The 23,543-nt window shown below is 38.0% G+C and overlaps 2 protein-coding genes across 4 annotated transcripts in view; both read right to left on the bottom strand.

The window, feature by feature from the left end:
• kif19 (kinesin family member 19) overlaps positions 1-3,613 on the bottom strand; it is a 36,720-nt gene extending 33,107 nt beyond the window's left edge. The window contains exons 1-2 of one of the 2 annotated variants that reach the window (XM_081600955.1): positions 3,009-3,613; positions 105-185 (exon numbers count right to left, since the gene is read on the bottom strand). In XM_081600955.1, the coding sequence (XP_081457081.1) occupies positions 105-185; positions 3,009-3,047 (120 nt within the window). In that variant the 5' untranslated portion in view covers positions 3,048-3,613. The remainder of the gene's footprint in view (positions 1-104; positions 186-3,008) is intronic. The other variant, XM_081600954.1, reaches the window with a different exon arrangement.
• A 1,291-nt stretch (positions 3,614-4,904) lies between these two features.
• The window catches only part of ttyh2 (tweety family member 2), a 61,156-nt gene continuing 42,517 nt past the window's right edge, over positions 4,905-23,543 (bottom strand). The window contains exons 5-15 of one of the 2 annotated variants that reach the window (XM_008437264.3): positions 23,389-23,484; positions 17,071-17,143; positions 13,803-13,872; positions 13,645-13,700; positions 10,691-10,783; positions 10,481-10,573; positions 9,938-10,080; positions 9,558-9,743; positions 9,383-9,461; positions 8,293-8,319; positions 4,905-6,803 (exon numbers count right to left, since the gene is read on the bottom strand). In XM_008437264.3, the coding sequence (XP_008435486.1) occupies positions 6,723-6,803; positions 8,293-8,319; positions 9,383-9,461; positions 9,558-9,743; positions 9,938-10,080; positions 10,481-10,573; positions 10,691-10,783; positions 13,645-13,700; positions 13,803-13,872; positions 17,071-17,143; positions 23,389-23,484 (997 nt within the window). In that variant the 3' untranslated portion in view covers positions 4,905-6,722. The remainder of the gene's footprint in view (positions 6,804-8,292; positions 8,320-9,382; positions 9,462-9,557; positions 9,744-9,937; positions 10,081-10,480; positions 10,574-10,690; positions 10,784-13,644; positions 13,701-13,802; positions 13,873-17,070; positions 17,144-23,388; positions 23,485-23,543) is intronic. The other variant, XM_008437265.3, reaches the window with a different exon arrangement.

Below are 23,543 nucleotides of genomic sequence, written 5' to 3' on the forward strand. Positions count from 1 at the left end.
ACGTGCAGGAGGGATGAGGAGGAGAAAGAGCTTTCTCCCACGTAAACGCACACCAACCCCATCAGCCGCGCAAAGAGATAAGAGATAAATGATGGCCATCTCACCTGGTCGTCCACTCTGTGGGCCACAATGGTCGCCCCCTCCTCTTGCTCAGCGTCACTCAGGGGTCGAATCCTCAAGGCAACCTGTGGCAAGCAATATGAATTCAGTCATCCTTGAATTTCATTGACACAGTGAGATCCAATTTACCAGGCTGAGACCTAATAAGCAAGTAATGAACCTGAACAATCACTCAAACACAACTGCTTGTTTCCAAAGGATGTTTTTGACTATGGCCAGGGTGGTTTTTCTTAGAAAAATAGACGAGATAAAGTACAAATTTTTTATTTCACACTAAGAGTTGCGGAGAACGTAACAATAGCCTAATTCAAAAGTCTGTTCATAGTGAAAGCATGACGAACAACATGCAAATGAAACTAAAGGTGGACATTTTTCAGTCCATCTAAAGAAACTCTATGAAATATGTACAGTATTTATCCAGATTTTTAGGAATATATCCTTAACAAAATACACAGCCTAAAGCATGGTTCATAATCAATTGCTGTCGATACTTGCTTTTTTTTCTCCTGTTTGTTAAAACTGTACCAATTTACAACTAGAAACTCCAGGTATTTTGTAAGGTTTTTTTTATAATGGATTTGTTCGGCTCCCTTAGATGATATTCCAGGGTCTTTTTCACATGTAGCATTACAAAATGGCAAAAAAAGCTCTTATCTGACCAGAGTGCCTTCTTCCACATAGTTGCCATGGCTCCAATGTGTCTTGTTGCAAACTGCCAAATTAGCTTCATATGGCTGGCTTTTAACAATGGTTTCCTCAGGGTGCTCTTCCATAAAAGCAGTTGGTGAGTCTGCAGATTCCCCCACCAGAGCTGTAGATCCTTACAGCTCTTTTGGAGTTACCATGAACCTTTAGGGCTGTAGTTCTGTCAGTTCAGGTCAATGATTGCGGTTGTGCAATTTTCTCTACATTATTGATGAACATTTGAACACTGCTCCATGAGATGTTTAAATCGTGGGATCAACCCTGTTGATCTCAAGTACTTTTTACTTAGGTGTACAGACTTTTTCTATGTTTTTAGTCAAAAACAGTCATTTCTATAATTCCACAATTGCATCCTACATGTTATCATCTAAAATCAAAATAAAAAATATTGACATTTCCAGTTGTAAGGTAGCAAAATATGAAAACAATGAATACACTTGCCGGTTATCTGTTATAATTAACCAACGGGCTTACAGCAATTCCTAATCTGGCAGATTAGGAGGTGCTGTGTTTGAGTAAGTGGATGTGGCTTAATGTGATAAGAATGTACTTTCAAATTAAACACAGCACTGTGGCTATAGATTGTAAAATATAAACACTAAAATAGGCAATTAGAATTAGTGGAGGAGATAAAATCAGACTTTTTGTCAATGGCAGGGTAAGAAATGTGCTGCATTTGTGCTGCAAGGTGTCTTATAATACTAGCAGTAAGGCTGGTATATCTCATACTGACCAAGGCACCAGATGGTCATACTATGGCTTTTTCCTCCATCAGCACATTGTGGAAGCTTTATTACATGCTGGACAAGAGAGACCAGGCAGCTGAAACAGCCACCTCAATAATTCAGGTGTGCACTGCAGAACACAGCGCAGGCAGAGCGAGTGGAAATTGAAGAAATAATAGCAACAGTGGAAGACATTGGGAGGTATAATGAGAAACAACAGGGGAAAAATAGAAAAATACACAGTGGCCACATGTACCTCACTTTCATTATGTCTGTAATGTAAATTGTTAGTTTCTGTTTTCATAGGTGGTGTTTGCTATGTTAAAAACAGCACCTCAATGTCGGTTATTGGGATTTTATGTGAGTGGCCAACTCAAAAAGGAAGAAAAATAAATAGTTTTTAAAGATTCTTGCCAATAAAAATCTGAAATTGTGATTTCCATGCAACCTTCTTGACACTCACATTCAAAAAATATTTAAAAAATTGCAACAAATTGCCTTTACAGGTTACTTGATTAGCAAATACAGTCCAGATTAACGAGAAGACCAAGGAACACATCAAGTAAGTCAGGGACAATGCTATGGAGAAGCTTAATGCAGGGTTATTTTTTTCACTTCATCAATGAGTGGCAAGTAAAATATATTTTTTTATAGAAAACCATAACCAGCCCCATTCGATATCATCCACAGCTATGCAGGGTACACAGTAAACATGTCTGGAGGTAGAAAAGACATGTGAAGCACTGCATGTGGATCACAACTAACAATGTTCATAACCTTGAATATATACGTTGCCAACAGCAAAACATGTGGTGACAGCACATGGTCTGTGGATTCATTTCTTTAGCAGAGTTGATTGGTAGATATATGGAGCTAAATATAAGACAATCAGGGGAGAAAACCCACAAGAGGCTGTAAAACATTTGCAACTGGGGCAGAAGTGTAAGCAGAACAGCAATTCTAAACATACAGCCACATCAACAGTGGAATAGTTTAGTTTAGTTTAAGCTATATTCATGTGTTAATATAGTCTAGTCAAAGCAAAATCAAAATGTTATTCTATGACAAGACTTGAATGTCTTGCAATGGTGGTTACACACAATTTTACATCAGAAAGGTGGAATAGAACTGAACGCCATACTTTTCAGAATTTATAATACATTTTGTTTATGGTTTTAATGTAATAAAAAAAGACATGGAATTCAAAAAGTATACCTACCTGTGCAATTCACCGTTTAATACAGTCAAATAAATGAGATGACCATTATATATGTATCACCCAATTTAATTATTAGTACAACAAAAGCTACACTAGAATTATTAAAAGATGTCAATAAAACAGTTAACATTTAGGCCTAATTCGTAATACATTGTTTTTTTATATTTGTTATGAACATACTTTTTAAGTAACTTGTAAAAAAAAAAACTATTTAAGTTTAAAGACATTTTTAAACTTACAGTTAGCTGTTGGTCCTTTGATTCCCCCGTGTCCTTCATGTTAGCTTCGGGTCCAGGTGAGGGGAACAGCTTCAACACCGGACGCAGCACTGGGCCATCTCGCTCTGCGGTGTGGGCACCTGCATGCCACCTTCCCCTAACACCCACAAGCACCACACGCTTAGAGACTCTCTGACTAATGGCTTCTGCTTTCTAATTATCCCTAACAATCTCCATACACTTTTTTTTTATTACACGCGTAGCCACCAACCTAACAATGCTTGGTCGTTACTTTTGTCCCCTAACACGCGCTCTATCCTCCTCTGTGTTTGTTAAAGTAAGTCGACGCTCCCACTTCTTCTCCTCGTGAATGTTGGATTTCTGCTGCAGCAGCTTGGAAACGCAGGAGAGAAAAAAAAATCATCTCCCTCCTGTGGAAAAGAAGAATGAGTCAGGTAACGATAGCAGCACTTCCACCTGCTTCTTTCCCCTCCTCTCCGCTGCCTGCCTTCTGCTGCTGGGTTTCTGTCTGTGCGCGTTTGTTTCTTTTGCGTACGTGCGTGTTGTCCCTGGAGACCTGCGGCGCAGGCGTTATCAAGGCAGCTAAGGCTACTGTAAACAATAGTAACACAACTTCCGATTGTAAAATAAAACTGTCCGATATTTTGTCAGGTCAAAGTAAAAACCAAAAAAGTTCTTCTTGTTCAATATATAAGATCAAATAACTCATAATTATAAGGTACTGAATCACATTATAATTATAATGTGAAGGTAAAAGTACTTTTTTTTATGATTAAAATGGTTGCAAACTCCTGCAATAGCCACAACTAAGACCTGAATAAAAAAAAACCATCTACGGTAAATAGAGCATGCCTGACAAATGGAAGTAGACTGACTGAAGAAAAAAACAATTATTTTCTCAAGATGGACAAAAACAAGTAGCAAATGAAGTCTGGAGAGGATTTCAAAGCCATTTCTAAGCCTGTGGGACTCCAGTGAATCACTGTAAGTGCCATTTTCCACAAATGGAGAAAACATGAGAACGTTGTTGAACTTTAAGGCTTCTAAAATCACTAATGTTGCATCAACAACAACTCATCCAGGAGGTCACACAACATCTACAGCACTGCAGGCGACATGGTGTTCATGATTCAGTAATAAGTGTTTCTGTTCCTGCTGTAATAGTGTTTAAATGGGCTGAACCTATACAACAATTTCTTAGTTTACTGACCACTCAAAGAGCTTTCACTCTTGGCTTTTATTCACATACACACACGCGTGTTCTCCTATCATACAATACGGTTCAGCAATACTTTAGCAACACTACACTGACATCTGCTGGATGGAAGAGAATACACAGATTACCTTCAACCTAACACAGATGTCCAGTTCAAATAACAAATATATGACTCATGAACAAAAAAAAAAAAAAAAACATTATTTTGGACTCCTTTTAAATTAACTTTATAAAACATAACTAGTTGTTATTCTATGTTAAATACTGAATATTCACCAGGAAAAAGCTGGAGAACAAACTCAATCAGGTGGAGAGACTGAATCGTAGCAAGGCTGCAGGTCCAGATGATGTTAGTCTCAGAGCCCTACAGGCTGTGCGGGTCATCTGCCTGGGATCCTGCCATATATATGCAACATCAGTCTGACCCAGGAGATGTTTCCAGTACAATGAGAGACATATTGCTTCGTTCTAGTATCCAATAAATCTCATTCATCAGTCTTCAGTGACTGTAGAGTTGATGTTCTGACATCCGAGACCATGAAAGTCCAGAGGGGATTTCTGTTGGTTGACCTATTCTTCTTAATTCTTTGATATTTTGTTTACACTGTAATATATTTGTGTTTCTACTTGTGTTTTGTTGTTGTTTTTATTAATCTAACAGCAAAACAAAGACTCATTACTCATTGTACTCAAACTGGTTTATTCAACTCACAATTAGACTTCATGTTTTAGGACACACAAAATTAAGCACCTCAGTGCCTTTACAGTGTAACATGCTACAAAAAATACTATTAATCAACACTGCCTGTATTAAATTCTTACAAAAAAATTAGTCAATAAAATTGTGCTGTTTGAATGACTGAATTTAAAGGGGGAAAAAAACAGCTTTTTTTTTTTTAAATAATCATAGTCAGAACAGCACAGCTTACCTGACTATGATCTGCATTGGTTGGATTAGATATGCACAATAAAAAATAATAATGACCTTTTAGACCATAGAAAAAAGGGTGATCTTGTGTGATATTGCCACAAAAACTAGAAAAAATATATAAAAATGGCACACAATTTAAAGAACTCTAAATAAAAAAAGAATAGCATGTTATTTTACACATTATGTACAAAAGCGACGGTCTCAAGGTAGTTTTTCGGTTTCTGGAACGTAAAGCTTGTTTGTGTAAGAATGTAAAACAACAAAAAAATAATATTTATGCTCTTCACCACCATTACGTCCTGCAGTGTTGCCTTCAGTGCTGGGTTTGTGCTTCACAACTTTCAACTCCGTGGCGTATCAGGAGATAAAATCTTTCGTTTTTCCAGATTTTACTTTTATGAGTTAATCTTTAAATATCCAGATGCAAGCTGTGAGAGGTCAGACACAAAGCTTCACAGAGTGACAAGCAGAATAATCTTCATTTGAAAAGTATCTAATCTGGTCTTTCAAGACGTTTCTGAACTTTTCGTTAGATATCAAGTGAACCGAAGAACAATTATAGAACGGGTAACACAATGTTAAGAAAGATCTTCAAAAATGTGAAAGGGTGTCAGTCGGGACCTTGAAATACAGTGCCTAGCAAATGTCGTCAAACTGACTGAACTTCTTCAGATTTTGCTACAACCAAAAGCTTCAATGTAACTGTTAGTTTTTTTTATGTCATAGATCAATACTGTGATGTCAAGAAGTGGAAGCAAATTGATATTTCAACTTCAAAAATTGTGTAAGATAAAAATAAATGAAGAAAGAAAAAAAAACATAAATAAGTTTGGTGTTTTTAGCACTGCTTATTTTTGATACCCCTAAATAAAACCTAGCATAATCAATTGCTTTTAAAAGTCACATACCTACAGCCATGTGAAAAGGAAAGGAATATGGCACAACTGACAAACCAATCTAGAAGAGCATCACTCCGAGTTGTAGACATCCACAGCTTAGGTTCAAGAAACTGTTAACATGTCACCTATAATTTATGAACCTCACAAAGAGGCCTTTATGAAAGAGTGGGGAGAGGAAGCCGCCATTGTTGAAGAAAGTTGTAAGTGTTTGAATCTTCTTCACAGACTAAAAACTTGCAACTATAATTGCAGGAAAAAGCTAACTCAGCGGGTTGAATGCAAGTGCAAGCCACACTTGACACATTTTGTATTTGCAAAAAAAAAAAATCCTAGCAATCTTGTATCATTTTTACTCTACTTCCCAAGGAGTCACAATTTGTGTTGGTCCTATTACAAAACAAAAAATCCCAACAAAGTACATTAAACCTTTTGTTTGTAGTGCAAAACGTACATGCAAAAGATCAAGTGGTATGATGACTTTTGAAAGGCACTGCAGTGAAGAACAGCACTGGTTTTTATTATTTTTTTTCTTTTGGCCTGAAACCTCACAGGTCGCCCGGCGTTCTGGACTGAAGAGACGTTGAAGTTTGCCCTCTCTCTGTGATGCATCCAACAGCTGCTTCCTGCTCTTTTGCGGGTTCCCTCCTCGCAGATGTCAGATAGAAGTCCTAGGCTTGGAAGTCGCTTCCAAAGTGTCTCCTCTGCTCCTCGGTCATGGAGAGATAAGTGGCCCTCATCGTAGGCGAGTACTGGGGAGGAAAGACAAACGCAGACATATACAGAAATATTTTACACGAACGCTCAGAGCAGGGTGAGTCTTCAGACAGGAACAAATAAAGAAGGAAAGAGACACGAAGAAGTGGTCCACTGAAAATCTATCTTATGCGATGCTCAGTCCTTTGCGGACACCAGCAGTGACGTTTCATAGCAATTGTATATTTGTCTCTCCTAGAACAGAACAGAACCTTTTGTTCTTCTAGACAGAAAATAGCAACTGTTTACCAGCTGCTATCCTCAACAAAGGAAACTTTATGTTCACAGAGTCAGCAGTAGATAACATTTTCAGTGGAATATGCCTTTGACTCACTCCTATTAACGTAACTTCTGCTCAATGAAAGTACTCAATAAATTAATTATGTTTTTCCAGGTGCTTCTCAATAAATTTGATTATCTTCAAAAAGTTACTCAATTTCAGTAATTAATTTAAAAAAAGTAAAACTCATAAAGATTTATGCTGTGCCTGACACAATCATGGTGACGACTGATGACTTTACAAGTTGTTTGACAGTCGTTTGATTCCCCGAACAATAAGGGGAAGCCACAAACTTTAATTGCTGATGAAGTTGGCTGTTGTCAAAGTAGTGGAACTAAACATATGAATGAAAAGTTGAGTGGGAGGAAAAAAAGGTCTTTTCAGATTAAGGTAGATTTTGCATTTCATTTGGAATACAATGCGGCAGAATTGGGAGTGAAAGCGAAGGAAGAGCCACAGAATCCAAGTTACTCGAGATACAGATTGATGCTGGTGATGATTTGTGTTGCCATCTGCTGCTGTTGGTTCACTGTGTTTTAACAACCCCAACATCAGTGCCATCGTCTACCAGGAAATATTACAATGCTTCATGCTTCCCTCTGCTGACAGGCTTTATGGAGTTGCTGGTTTCCAGCTTTCCAGTAGTATTTCACTCTAAAAGTGCCAATATCTGGTTTATTGACAACAGTGTCACTGTGTGAGAAACAAGAACAAAAAATACTTTGCATTTAGTACATTTCTTGTACAATGCAGAATCAGTTTATAGTATGCTCATTTTTATGTTTCACAAAATGTATTTTTTTAGTGTACATATTTTTTTACATCTCTCTGTGTAACAAATCTAAACGACTAAGATTTTTAATTACATTATTAAAATAAATAACCTTTTTGCCGATATAATAATTTATTGAGATGCATCTGCCTGCTTGCTCAGTTCAAGTTGCAGAGTGTAGTGACTGAATCAAGACTTCATGCACTGTTGATGCTACCACCCTCCGAACACCAGGGGGAGACATAACGCTGCTCTAGGTGAAAGGAGAAGTCATCTGGAATGAGGACAAGTGGTGATGTTTGAAAGCCATGCCAAACAGGAAAAAACTGCACAGGGAACCAAAGTGGTATGAAGTCACACAGAGGTGAAGACACTGTAACAACAAAGGAAGTGGGAAGGATTTAACCCTGAGGAGAAGTAGAAAAAGACTTACTGGATTTCTATACGGCTGAGAGTAAATCTCCAAAAGTTGATAAAAGAAAGAGGGAATATAGAAATGAAAAATACAAACACACACATATGACAAACAAACGCAGAAAAAAAAAAAAAATATATAAAAGAAGCAGTTAGCTGAAGACGACTGCATGGCTCTGCACAGTTATAGTCATGGGGGAAAATCTGAAAGCGAATTATGTACTGGCGTTAATTAGGAAACAAATGATTAGGCAGAGAACATTGCATATTCCGTTTGATGTCTTGTTGAGAACATAATGTAAAAATGCGTATCCGTAGCATGCTTGTTGTGTGAAAATGTATTTATTTTTAAAGGAAGTTGATCTAAAATGCACTTATGATTGTAGCCAAGTATACCTGGCTTCAGGATGTTTTTAAGGAGGCTGCGCCTAATGAAACTTTAATTCAAAACGTTCCTATTTTTATCCCTTTGATGTAACAGGGGAGAACTAGCCCAGCAGTGTGTGAAATAAATCGGTGAGGAGGAAAATGTTGAGAGACAAGAGTTAAAGAATTAAGTCCTGCACCACTTTCACTTGAAAAAAGGTCCTGAGATAAGTTAAATGGTGGTCTGTCCAAAATTAAATATTAACTATATTCACTCTCCTCCCTGTAAGTTAGCAAAACTGTGAGTTGTTGATGACATGGAAAGGTTCGGTATCTCACCACATACAATTAACGCTGGATGTAAAAGATCTACACACTGCAGTTAAACTACCAGGTTGTTGGGATGCAAAAAAATACATAAATACATAATAAACTAAGATAAATAATAAATCACAGAATTTCTTTACACCTTTAATTATCTTGTACAACTCAATTAAAAAGTAAACCAGCAAAAATAATAGCTTCTCTTGCTGCAAAATGAGATTCATTTAAATGAAGATTTTTTTTTTTTACGCATTTTAACCAGGGATAAAATAAATGCGGAGGGGTTAAACGTTACGTGAAGAAATTTAATTATATGTTTTTTGTCATTTTAATGTCCTGAAAGACAATTTTACAAATAAAGTCTGAGTCAGTGAGTGATAACATTATATAAAAGACTTTTTCTCTGGGACTCAACATACCGAGGGAGGTGGGGAGCCTCGTCCAATCAGAGGCACGTTCTCGTAACGCGGGTTTCCACCGAAGAGAGCTGTCTGGTTCCTGCAGAAACAACAAGGAAAGATTGAATAAAACAACTGAGATGACTAAAGAAGTGAACTCCTTGAGACAAACAAAGCTAAATTTTCTCCCACTCACATGTATTCAGACATGGGGGGGTTGGAGACGGCCGGTGCGGGGGGTTGCAGGCTATTCTGACTGCCCATGCTGCTGCTATAGCTGCAGAAGCTGTGCATGTTAGCGTGGTTGGGGTTCTGAGAGCCTATCCTCCTGGCCCGTGGATTGAAAGGGTCCTCCTCGTCTATGTCATCATAATCTCGTTCTCTACGCATCAAAACAAAACAAAAAGGGAAAAACGGAGAAACAAACCATCCAGCTTAACAATAACAGAATTTGCAACTGCTGTAAAATATCTTCTTTTCTGAGCAAAAGTAAATGTTCAATGCCACAGAAATACACGCTGAACGTTCAAAGAAGGGGCATTCATGGCAGTGAGGTGAGCCCGAGAACAAACTGACCTGCTGGCGATTTGCCTCAGTGCCCTGGGAATGGCGCAAAGCATGACAGTAAAGGCGCAGGCAGCAAGGATGGAGAAGAGGCAGAGATATAGCACACCCTCCACGCCATCGTAGCACACCCCCACCATAGCATCCAGGTAGTCCTAAAGAGGTCAGATGGAGAGCAGGAAGGTCAGCCAATGGCGAGCAGTTTCCCATGAGCATGTTTGAATTCCCAACAGAGAAGCAATCCCAGTACATGTGCTTGCTGGGAAAATATATCTCTGCATAACATAGTAATGACAAATCTCCTCTTTATGGGTGTAAACCACAGTCCTAAACCATAGTTTTTAAATAAAAACAGACGGAAACAAAAGGAACTTTAAAAAGTTTCAAGAACATTATCAGGGAAAAAAGTAGAAGAAATCTTTTTTTTTGTCTTCCTCTGTGCTATTCTGGATCCACATTCATCCTATGTTCTGCCACAAATCCTGTTTTACCACTTATTTCTAAGCTGGCCTACTTTGTAATACTGTGTTGCCAATTAGGCTGTGGTGGACAAACCTTGTTGAGCCCCCTGCAGTCCAGCAGAGCCGTCAGCTGGTGCAGGCTCGCCTCAGAGGAGTTGAGCAAATGCTGGATACCTAGTAAATCCCTCTGTGTGGAGAGACAATGTTGTTGAAAATGCCAACGCAATTATTTGAACAGGAACAATTCTCTGATTTAAAAAAAACAAAACAAAAAAAATGGATCAAGCAATTTAACAGCAGTAACCTCAGCGGTGGGAAACAGGGGCACCGCAAACTGTAGAAGACCCTGGATCTGGATCTGCATGGTGGTGAGGGATCGCTGGAAGATGGTCAGAGGCTGCAAAGGATAAAAGACATTTAACTGCAAGTGAAGAGCGTGTAAATGAGGTGTAGCACAGTCAGAGAGGCAGTCTGATTACCCCAGCAGAAAGGAAAAAAGAGATAAGCTGTACGACGCTGTCACTATTGATTAGAACTGATAACATGTTGCACAAAGTCAAATATGTTTACACTTCAGTAATTGCAGACACTAGCAATTTATGAGCTCATTATTTCGTGACCTCATGTGCGCTAATGTGTTAAAAATGAATCATCCAAACAGGTTAAGAGCATTAACACAAACCCCAGCAGTCAAATCGAAATTAAGCTGGGAGCAATAACCTAGACAATTTAGCTTTCAGCTGCTGGTTTGGAAAAATGTACCATTTATGCTGAGCTGAAGTATCAACTGTCTTTTTAAGTGGGGAAACCAAAACTATGTAAATAGCTTAGCATTATTATTTCTTTTTTTTACAAAAAAAACCCTAACATTTTTTATTTGAAAATAAACTTTAAATTACACCGAGCAAACCTGAGGTTAATGTTACCTACCAAAAACACATGGCCAGAGATGCAATAGAATGGGTCCAGTCAAAGTTCGGACTTACGTCCAACAACAAATTAGTGGGGCAAACTTAGGAATTGCTAATCGCAGATGTTCCTCATTCAGTTTGACTGAACCCGTTTTATTTTTCTAAGAAACAAGGGAAAAAAGTAAAGTTCCCATTTATGCTACTTTGTGTAGCCTAATTGTAATAAAAATATGTATGAAAATATGGGTGCTGAGTGTAAAAATGTTTAAAACTTGGGCATATTTGGGTGTTCTTTATGATAAGGCAAATATATAAAGTGCGCATGAGTTATGACCAATTTATGGAGCAGATTATATGGCTTCAGTTTACTACAGTAGATCGGTAAACCTTTGACTGTGAATGAATAATTTGCTCTCTGAGCTACTGTAAGATGCCTGTGAGAAAGGCAACATGACGACCTCAACAGCAGGAATGTGGATTTATATTTTTACCAACAGAGGGCAGAACAATCCTCCACATTAAGCACAAAACCCTACAGTTCTCATCTTTCTACAAATACACCACCCTTACTTCTCTCTTTTTAAATTAATATCTAAGCATAACCATAAATTAGTGATATATTTTCTTTCTTTAAAACATTGTCTCTACAATCAGCCAAACTACACAGGAAGCCTGGAAACCCCCAGGCAGGATGCACAATGTTAAATTTAAACAGGATGCGGTCATTTACCAAAGGTATTAATAAATGTAATTGCTTTTGTCTGACTTTTTTTCTTTTTTTTTCTTTTGCCTTTAGTTTACATGTGGTTCAACTTCCCCTAGCTGAAAATGACATTCGGTGAAATGGATTTGTCTTTATTTTAGGTGATATGAAACTGATCTGAGAACCCCCCCCCCCCAAAAAAAAAAAAACAGGATGATGAAAGTTTAGAGACGGAGGGACGAAACCTAAAATAAAATAAAAAAAAAGATATGAGCACAGGAGTGATGCCCAAAGCAAAGATGTATCAGGACGAATAGATTCATGGAGTAATTCTGACTGGGGTTATAAAAAAGGGGAATAAAAACAACACAAATCAGGGAATGCTTGTGTTACGGCCAATCCGCTGCCAGCTTGCTTATGAGCTCCATGCGTGGTTGCGATCTGTGTGGCAGCGAAGAGAGCTTGTTTACCAGGTGTGCAACGCTTGTCTGCCCTCTACTGCTACTCTGAGGGGCACGTCAAGAGCCAGATAATAAGCTCTGAGCTACGCTGGGCCAGATTTTGCAGAAATAGGCTTGGGAAGTTAAGTGATATGCCCTGGAATCATGACTCCACTCAATCAAATTGTTTCATCAAGTAAGCAATTTCAGACTCATTTTAGGCCTGCTTTGGCAAACAGGGAAACACAAGAGAAAAAAGAAAGAGGGACAATCTAGGAGAAAAGAGATGGATGTCTTGCGATTGTGAGCTGAGGTCAGGATGTGATTCAGGCAGACAGGACGGAACGGGGGAAAAAAGAGGCTGACAAAGATGAGGCTTGAGGGGCAGAGAAATGAAGTCCGAAGAGAGCGGCGAACTAAAAGAACAAAACTGAATGAGTATGTACATTTTATTTTAATAGAACTGTCATTGTTGTTTGCGTGTAGCTAGTGTTTGTGGCATAATGAATTGCTTTTAATGCATATTTTTGTCTACTGCCATGAAAAAGTGCCTCTCTGCGAGTTTCTTGTAGCTTTATTCCCACATTTATATGTAAAACAAACAATTAAACTCTAACGTCTGAGATAACTGTTTTTCTAATTACAGAAAACTGCTTTTAAATGTAGAATTAATTTATTTATTCAAACCAATATAGAATTATGTGACAGAGGAACCGTCCCCTTAACTAAACAACAGCCTATGTCACCCTAACTTTAAACGTCTCTGAGGGATAATTTCTCTCCATGCTCTTGGTTTACTTTTGTAGGTCAGCCTTCCGGAGCCCATCACTGTTCTATATTTTCTGATTTATAGATAATGGTACTCAAAAATTCTTAGGGTTTGTAATTGTTTATAGATTGATAGATATCAGAGACTTTGTTTCTCATCTGCTTTTCAGTTCTTTTTCTACTTTTTCCAGATCTTTTAGCCTAGTTTATTTTCTCTGGCAGGTTCTGCTTAAGTTATAACTTAATTATACAAGTCTGGGTGTAATCAGACTCAGGAAATCGGCTATAAAAGTTCAACCAACGAATCTCCAGTCTGAGGTGGAAAACATTTAACTGCCATTGTTCCTAGGAGGAGATGTCCCAACAAATTTTCTCTAGTTCTCAGAAAAAAAAACACCTTGTTTTTTTCACAGACTCCACAGGGCATATTTCCTACCTGCTGGAAAGGGTTGGAAAGAGTCTGGTTGCAGTAAATATAGTAATGGACGATATCTGTAAAAAACATTAACATTTGTTATCCTGGTAAACACAACTCAATTATAATTACATTTTTCACAATATCATTATTATTCATTTATTTATACGGAGCCTGACCTGCAGTGATGAGCCCCTTTGTCTGACCCATGACGTACTTGTCGGGTGACACACAGAAATCGCTTGTGCCCTAAAAAAGGAGGACAAAAACATGTTTGACAGATGTGAACAGCAAACAAAACCACAAATTTAAAGCAAGTAATTGTTTTTTTTATTGATTTGCCAACACATGGTGTTTTTTTTTTTTTGAAGAATCACCACAAGAATAAAGCAATGTTGTTGAATACTAGGCAATCTACCTGACACCAACAAGAAAATAATCATGCTACAGTTCAAACTGCAACATTTTGACAGCACCATTTTTTAGTTCTGTCAGTCACAACAACTATTACTACGCAGAGTTTGAAACAAGAAACCTGCACTGGCAAAAATAATAAAAGTGATGAGCGGCAGTCTCATCTCAACTCTGCTATCTGAATGCTAAATGTCCCAAGGGCTCAGGACAAACATGCTGCGAATAGCTTAACCTTCTCTGGTGGTTATACTAATGAGCCCCAAACACTCAGATGAGATAAAGCAAGCTGAATCTCTGGAAAAAAAAAAAAAAAAAAACGCAGCCCATTTGCTGGAACCAAGGGATACCAAGGAGCTTTCCAACAGCGGGGCAAGAGTGTGAGAATTCCCAAGAAGACAAACAGGAAACTCTGAGAATGCAAAGTTCTGTCTACCCACAGCCTATAATAAGACATTCTCTAAAGGGGTTTATTCCTTGTGCATACATTTATAATCCTTTCAAGCAATAATCCAACTGTAGACTACACAAGGCCTACGATCTGAATATCCCCAAACCAGATATACATGCATCTGTCAGTAGGTGATACGGAAATGTGTGTCAAACAGCATGCGACCACCCGCAAAGATCCTCAGAAATGCAAACGAAGGCAGAGTCTCCACAATGAACACAGCAGGATTTTACTTCTCCTCAACGTAGAGGAGGTGGTGTGGGATAATCAAAGTGACGCAACAAAAGTCATTCTTATTTGAGTGACAGAAGACTCAAATAAATGCATGATAGATGGCAGAGTGTAAAAATTCAGCTTGCTTTTGGTTAGATACTCTTCAGATGTGCATAATATTGTTTTAAAGGTGGCAAAGAAGAATGTTTTCCTCAACAGAAGCAGGTTTCTCTGTTCGTTTTATAAGTGTAAGACCATCTGAGATGCACAGTTTGAGGTATTATTTTTGCCTAAGGTATGGTCAGTCAGCAGGAGATAGACACATAAGAAATTAAGAAATTTGACTTTGAATAAAACACAGATAGAAAGACAAGTTGTCTGATCACCATCATTTTCAGATTTTTAGATTGATCAGTCCTGGCCAATAGCAGGTTGATCAGAAATGAAAAATCTGATCCTTCTATTATCAGTATTAAATGCCAACTCATTACACTGACCGGAACAATCTTGTGCTTCTTACCGCTGAATACATCAATCAGTCTTAGTCATTATTTACCATCCTTATTTTTTACAGCATCATTCTCATGGTAATACCTCCATTTTTTTCTCTGTATTTTTGTGCTCTGTTTCATTTGCTTTGCTATGATATGTTTTAATGTTACATTTGCAGTCTGGCCTTCTTTGTTTAACTCTAGGTTGTTCTCTAGGTTTTATAAAACTAAAAGTTTGGTCCTGCATTTAAATTCAACAGCTGCAAGTTTTTCAGGGTATGTCTCTCTGCACATGAGTTAAACTACTGCCCATTCTTCTAAAATACCTCAAGCTCTGTGAGATTGGAAGGAGTGCACCTGTGACCTGCAATTTTAAGGCCTTGTCACAGATTCTCAATTGGACTCAGTCGGCACCTCTAATCATTCCTGAACGATTCTTTCTGTGTGGAAAACTATCCTTCTGAAAGAGCCGACTGTTACCAAAGAATGAGCTTTTTGTGACAAAGGAGTTGAGTCACTATTAACATTAAGTTGGATGGTAGAGCAGAGCCTGATGATTTTACCATAATCTTGCAAAAGCATTCATAACCCATAGCTGTGTGTGAACATGTACTCATTTTGGTGGATTTGACATTAGCAGATTAAAGAACTGTCATTTTAAAAATAGCCATGCCAAAGTTCTGTGTTGTTTTGTTTAACAGGCTCAGCTGCTTAAATGTTTGCTAATTGCTGCTGGCTAGTCTGAAGGAGCTGAGTGGGAGTCGCTCGGACTGTAGCTGCAGGCGAGGTTCCTCCTGCAGCTACAGGAGGAACCTCGCCTTAAAGGCAGCTGAAGGTCCAAACAGGCGTTTTTCATAGATGACTAGTTGGGAGATTAAAGGATTTCACAAACATACATGAAAAAAGGCAACACTCCATGTATGTTTTTGATAAAGCAATAACATTATAACATGATGTAAACATCAAAAATGTCAATTTTACATAATACGGCTTTTAAATCAGCTTATTCATACTAGTGTGATGATGCTGATAGACTGTCTGTTTGGGCCTTTGTTCTTTAATCGCTCTATATTTAGCAAAGTGGAGTTTTATGAAAGGCCTTAAAACAAATTGATGCCACAAAAAGGCAACTGTGATCACTAGACTTGGAGACTGATCAGTGAAGCGGCACTCTTCAGCGGTGTGTGTGTGTGTGTGTATGTCTTCATTGCTTTGAGAGGTGTTTTAAATGAAAAGTAGAGGTTGTTGAGGTTGCAGACTGGCAATTAAACAGCTTAAGCATACGATACATGGATGATGCTAATACTACAAATAGTAGATACTGTATGCTTAAGCAAGAAATTGTACAAAAGTCAACAGTTTAAGAAATAACAAAAACAAAGACATCTTTTGTCATGTTTTGTTGGACGATTTTCTTTACATTGAAGCCACTGAAGTATATAAAGGGAAAGGTTGAACGGTAATTTGGACACTAATAGAAGCATAGGTATCAATTTGAATTGTTTTTGTTGTTTTTAAGAAAAAAGATTGAGTGAATGAATCAGGAGAAGTTCACCCAATTGTAAACAATAGCGGCATATGTTCAGACCATGTTCTAGGTGCTTGCTGCGTCTCCTACATGATTTGTGGTGAGCTGTAAATTGACAATTATTTTATTCTTTTATCTTCACAGATTTTGATTTTTGCGTAAACACAACATATGTTGCATTCGCAATTTATTTAGGCAGATCAGACCATTTGTGAAAAAAGGAAAACCATTTATCATTTTCCCCAAATGCAAATAGATAACACCATTCATTATGCTTGTCTTTGGTATCGGAAGTAATGACCAGTTCATTGTACGGCTTGTGAGTCAGAGAGGAAGGAAGTGAATCATCTTACCACAGCAGCAGCGAGGTCAGCGCCCAGAGAAGTCCAGCTCAGGATCAGTGTCAGCACGCCAAACACCATCATCCTGCAGGGTCACAGAGCAGCAGCATGACGCGGAGCAACGCCACAGATGAACTGATGTTTATGTTAAATCAAAGGCAGATGAGCCAACAACCGAGTGGTTTTTAACATGTATTTCTATATGCAGTATGCTCAATCCTGACCATTCCATTCTTAGTTTACACCACAGAGGAATCTACAGCTGTGATTTAAACTAGCAGTGGCAATATTTTTAACAATAACGAGGGGTGAACTGAGATTTTTCAACTTATTATTAATAATATGGTAACTCATTAGGTCACGGTAACATTTAAATTCATAGTAACCAATGTAAGTCCTGTTCCATGTTAGTCTCTAGTGAATAGTTTTGAACCACCACTTTAACTTTGTTAGACTGCTAGACTCCTGTGAAGTGGAGGTGATTTGATGAAACAAACATGTTAATGAAATGCAATCTTGCTAATTTTTTTTTTATAGCAAAGCAGCAAATCATTAATTTCAGTGAGGGTTAAATCTCAAGCAAATTCTTTACCAAGTCATGTTTCCTCAACTTTAGGAGATAACACTGACATGGTGCAGACAGATCCAGATGAATATTACAAAAAAAAAAAAAAAAAATAGACAAACTAGATTAGTACAGCTATTCTACTGAATGAGTGTAGAAAATATTGCTGTCAAAGCAGCAGATGCACTGACTCTATTAGATCAACGAGGGTGTGATGTAGAACCAAGATGTTAGCTACACAACCTTTTCGTTCTGTATGCACTCTACATGGATTACACTTGTTTGTTAGTTGAACTGAGGTCTGGGAAGTTTTGATGTCAAGTCAACTCCAATGATATGTCGTCTACTGAATGCTGTGTACAGTATTCTGATTTATTATTTCAGAAGACATTTAACAACTCATTTAACAGGTAATAGTGACTAACTTTAAGCTTGTTATCACCAGTCTCCATTAGATAGTAATAGTTTGGGCCATGAAGAAAAGAAAAGAAAAGAAGTGTGATAACGATCCTGCACATTGGAAAACACATTGGAGTCCACATGAATGTCTCTGAAGTTGTAACTGCAGTATCACTAAGCTGTCAGTAGTCCTTCTCCGCTCCGTTGACCTGCATCTGATTATGGCCCTGCAAATGGATGGGACTTTCGTCACCCGTGCGGATGCTCAGATTTTGTTTCATTTCAGTGAACTAAAACCCTGATGATATCTCCAAACAACTGAATTTATTCTTTCTTGTAAGTGAGGAAAAGTCAGCTGACTGAAATTCACAACTATGTTCCAATGAGCTGGAGATTATAATAATAATAATAATAACAACAGCACTTTATCTGGCATTTCACAAAAAGATATTTAAATTATTGATTTGTTTTAATGCCTTTTGCAAATTATTTTAAGGGGTGCCAATAAATCTGTGGGGTGCCACTTCTAAGACATCCTAAATTTACATAAAATGGTTATTTTGTTTCATCAACTAAAAGATAAACAGTGCACAAAAATTACTGCAGCTTTGTTTTCAAAAGTTCTAGGCACAAATGGTCAGGATTTACTGATATAACCACGAACGTCTGACTTTACAGAAGCATGCGACCGGCTTTGAACAAGTGTTACACTGAATGACTGGGTGGACGAGAGGAAAAATGTCCTCAGATTGCCCTTCCAGTGCCAGCAGGTCGAGTTCTGGCCGAGCGACGGAGCGATGCTATGTAACTGAATCCTGCGCTCTGGTAGTCAAACAGCTTCCCTGAATTCAACAGAAAAGCATTAAGTGGGGTATAAACCTCAAGCAAAGCAGATTCAGTGAAATAGTCACAGAGGCCCACGGAGCAAGGCAGATGATGCAATGGCGGATGCACACCAGTCACTATGAATTAAATCACATTAGAAAATAGGTTTTCCTCTCTCCTAAAAAGAAAAAGAAACACTTTACAACTGTTCATACCAGAAAATGAATAAACCTTTATCATTAATGAATAAATAGTTATTTTGGTTTGATATTAGCAGGGTGAATTAAGAACAAAGTCCTTCAAAGCAGAAACACAGGACTATGGAAGGTCATTATCACATGTAATAAGACCACGTTCCAATCTCCAATTAAATCTTTTTTTCATTATTATTATTTTACTACTCTAATAACAAGGAATTATTATTGGAATTAAAATTGGAGATCACTACAAACGTGTACCTGAGGTAGTTTCAAGGAAAATAAGTTCAAATTTCTATTTCAAATAGACTTGATAAATGTTTTTGATTTAATTCTTCCAAGTCAAACAGAGCCCCAAAGTAGTCCACATATTTTTCTTCGTGAAAACTTCTCAATAGATATCCAAAAAAGACACTTTTAGATATTTATAATCAGTGTTGCTTGTAGCCCCTCCACATACCGATGTCTGAAATTGCTATTCAGTGAGTCGTGAAATAAATAGTTGATACCCCTAAATAAAATGTCTCATTGTATTTCTTCTTTTGTCTTTTTCTACGTAAACTTATATTTAAGAACTCCAGAGATGCTTTTAATTTTTGGTATTAAAAAAATGAAACTGCTGAAAAGCGTCAATTGGGTTGTAGAGGTCTGAAAAGTCTGTTTACGCTGGTAGTAATCATGATTTTACTGAGTTAATTCTGTTTGGTAAGAAAGTACTTTTAGACTCCTCAACCTCCCCAGCAAAGTTCACTCTAGACTCTAGATGCTAGAAAGGAAACCCATACCAGATGTTGAGCCTCTTGTTCTACCACAGCATCACCGTTCACAACAACTCTGGAGATTCTTGATCTTGACTTGACTTACAGCAACACTTAATTTCCAGTTGAGATAAAAAAAAAGTATTATTAAACTGAACTGAATGGAAGTTTTGAAATGAGCTTCTACTGTTTTTCCTGAGGAAAAGAAAGAGAAACTCAGTCATCTGTAAGGGAACATGCACTAAAGCTCAACATGAAATTTTGGTTCGGGCATCTGAACAGAAAGCCTCTAGGGGACTTTCCTATGGATGTTTTCCAGGCACATTCCACTGAGAGGAAACCCTGGGGCAGACCCAAAAGTTGCTGGAAGGACATATTTTCATTCTGACCTGGGAATATCTTGGGATCTCCCTGAATGAGCTACAGCATCGCTTGGGAGAGGAATGTCAGAGTTTCGCTTCTCAAGCTGCAATCCCTGTGAAGATGGAATGGGATTGGCATCTGATGCTTTTAATATTACATAAACCAATAGGTATTTTAAGCATCCAAAATCTGCCTTTCGGTGAGAAAAACTTACAATCTTGAAATGTGCTTTAAAGGTTGATGTCTTGGTATTCTCTGATTAACCAATATTCCAAAGCTGCATGGCATCTTTCTCGCTCTTTGTCCTTCTGAGCACCATCTCAAAACCTGTGACCTGATTTTTATTTTTTTATTTTTTTGCTGTTAGAACACAGCTGAACCTTTGGGTGACTCGTTGAATATTAAAGAACTGCCGTTCCTCCGTTCTGCACTTAGACACACGAGTTAGAAAAGGTCATTATTATTGTATACAATAGGCACAGAAGTCCAAAATCACATCTCTGTGAAGCATCACGGACATGCACTGGTGGAAGTGACAACTGGAAAGGATGAAAAATGCAAGCACATGCATGAGAGGCAAATATATATTTTTTTTTTCTCTGGAATGGCCTATGCATGTTGTCTCTAAAAGAAAAGTCCATTTATGTTTCAAAAGTTGCATTTTTTAACATCACCAATTCCAAATGTGTGAATATTTACAGTTGTTGCAAAATGAAGACTATCTTAGCTTTCATGTAGCTAAAAGAAAAGTTTTTTCTTAACAGTTGTGCTTTGAACATGTAGAGATACAGTAGCATATGGAAGCTCAAACCTTTCAACCAAAACTTCAGCTGGATGGCTAGTAACTTAATGAAAAAGTAACTCTGGACATTTTTCTCCATCAGTTTAACCCTTAAAAGCTGTGGAGAAGTTCAAAGTAGGGCTAAATTAGAAAAAAAAAAAGATAAGCTTTGGATCTGCGCTTAAAGTGCAATGAAAAATAAGTGTTTTCAGCACATATTCAGCAGATACTTTCTTTAGAAGCATCTTGATAAGTGCAATTTGTGTTTGGTTTTACAAGTACTATAGTTTATACTAAACAAAGAGGTTTTAATGAGACATTCGGGACTAAAAGGGTGAGTCACAGGAACAGAGATATGGACTTAAAATGGTCTGTCTGCTTTGCTTTAGTTCTTGTTGCTTTTAATCAAACTTATAAAGTGCAAGATGGCTCACGGAATGGACACTCAAGGTTACTGACACAGCGCTCGCTTCCCCTGTAAAGCTGTTTATTACTCTTCCCAAAAAGCCTTCCTGCATGTCGTTGATCATAACCGGTCTAACGATTTTCTTCTGTTCAGGGATGCACTTCCGATCCATAAAGTTCAGTTTATAAAATGGGTAAGATATAATTTTACCAACAGATTTCTTATGCGCTCACATTGTTGACATGTCAGTTTTATGTCAGCATTTAATCATCACTACACCTCCAAGAACAGGGCTCGACCTTAAAAAAAAAAAAAAAAAAAGATAAAGATAAAGTTTACAGCAAAGTTTATGGTTGTCCCTCCCTGTTTCACATGTGAGTTTAAAGTCTTGTCAAAGCTGTTATTCTCTATGTCTCAGCAACACCCAGTCAGGCGGTTCAAAGCACCACAAGGAGCTGGTAGCCCTCTAGAGTGTAATTTGCCTCCAACCACTTCCACTCCACTGGAGGAGAGCCTCCGCTGGGACGGCAGCCACCCTTGACACTAACTCGCCTTGTGTTTGTGTTGGGGTTAAAGGGTAAAGTGGGAGGAGGGGATAGGGGTCCTTGTGGTTAGCAGGGCAAGTTTACTTCAGCCCACTTTGACTAAAAAAAGACAGAGGAACAGTCAGCCAAATCACTTTAGACCACAATGGATTTACTGTCTTCTTGAAAACGCTTCCTTGACAACAGCCTTAACATGCACAGAGAAGCAATGTGTGTCAGAAATCTATTTGTTTTCCTGTCACTTCTACATGATCAAATCCATTAAATATTCATGCGAAAAACATTCTAAAAGACCAAGCTAAATAATTAATCGTCTACCATATGACATTCCAAACATCTGCCATGTTTGCTCGAGTTAGACATTTTCTAATTCATGTCTAAAGCAGGTCAAGTGTTTAAGTGGAATAACAATTCTCAGGAAGTTATTTTGTAGATAGCATCTAATGGCCCAGCTACCCATCTCCTCACAGCTCTCCGGTTCAATTTGTAGAGCAAAAGCCACTGAGACGGCAACACTCTGAGATAGTTCAGCCTCCTGCTGGCAGCACTGAAAGGCAAACGGTCAAATAAGACGGGGCAAGCAGAGCCGTGTTTGTACATGGATATGATCCAGGGCTTAGCTGCCTTGTACACAGAATATTTCCCATGGGAAGATATGGAAACCCCACACCCGCTCCTGTGATCTTCCCCAGTTTAAAATGAATCATTGCATACCTCTTTTTATCTCTTCTTCCTCTGCTGCATATTATATGTAATTAAGCAACTTTATCACGATAGGAGTGTGTTTAACTACTACAAAAGATACGTTTCTTTCTGCCTTTCCGTCTTTCTTTCCATCTAGAGTTGCACTGAATATCCTGTCCAAGATCCAGCTACATTAAATGCATTTTCATTAGATTTTTTTTTTCTGCACTATTCACTACGTTATAAACATGCAAACTCAATGCAGAAAGACCTGACCCCAGGCCCTTGTTGCTGCGAGGCCACAGTGCTAACAGCTCCGCAGCCCAGCAGCCCTTAGGTCTTATTTCAATTTTTACAGGAAAAACTCTTTTCAAATCATCATTTGTGAAAAAGGAAATGCCCCAAAAAGACAACAACTGTTTCGGTATGTTGACCATCGACTCCCTCAACATAAAATAACAGTAGTTTTCAATCAGGTTGATTTTTTACCGATTATGAAATGTACGTTAAATATAACTATAGAATCTAAAATCTGTAATAAATTGTTTTCAAAGAAGTTAACTTTGCGTACTGACATTCTAACACTTCAGCAAGTTAAACTTGCATTTCAATTACAGCTGAGAACAATTTTCCCTTTTATTTTGTCTTTTGTTTAACTAGTTAGCTAGTCTCACATTTTGCTATGTAGCTTATATAGTGAGCTTTTCATACTGTCCTACTGATTGTGCTTTATTAAAACAGAGAACAATATGCATGACCAGAACGGACCATGTAAAAGTAGCAGTTTCTCAGTGCATGTAGACTTACGTGGTGAGTAGCCAGCGGGACTGCTTGGCCAGGCCCAGACAGGCTAGCAGGCAGATGACCAGGTCCAGGATGAGGAGCAACAGGTAGGTTAGCCATCTTGAGACACAAGCGGAAGAACAAAAATTAAACTGCTGCCAGTGAATGGATGTCAGTAG

This window comes from Poecilia reticulata, chromosome 19 (genome assembly GCF_904066995.2).
Source record: "Poecilia reticulata chromosome 19, P_reticulata-male-v2, whole genome shotgun sequence".
Classification (NCBI taxonomy): domain Eukaryota; kingdom Metazoa; phylum Chordata; class Actinopteri; order Cyprinodontiformes; family Poeciliidae; genus Poecilia; species Poecilia reticulata.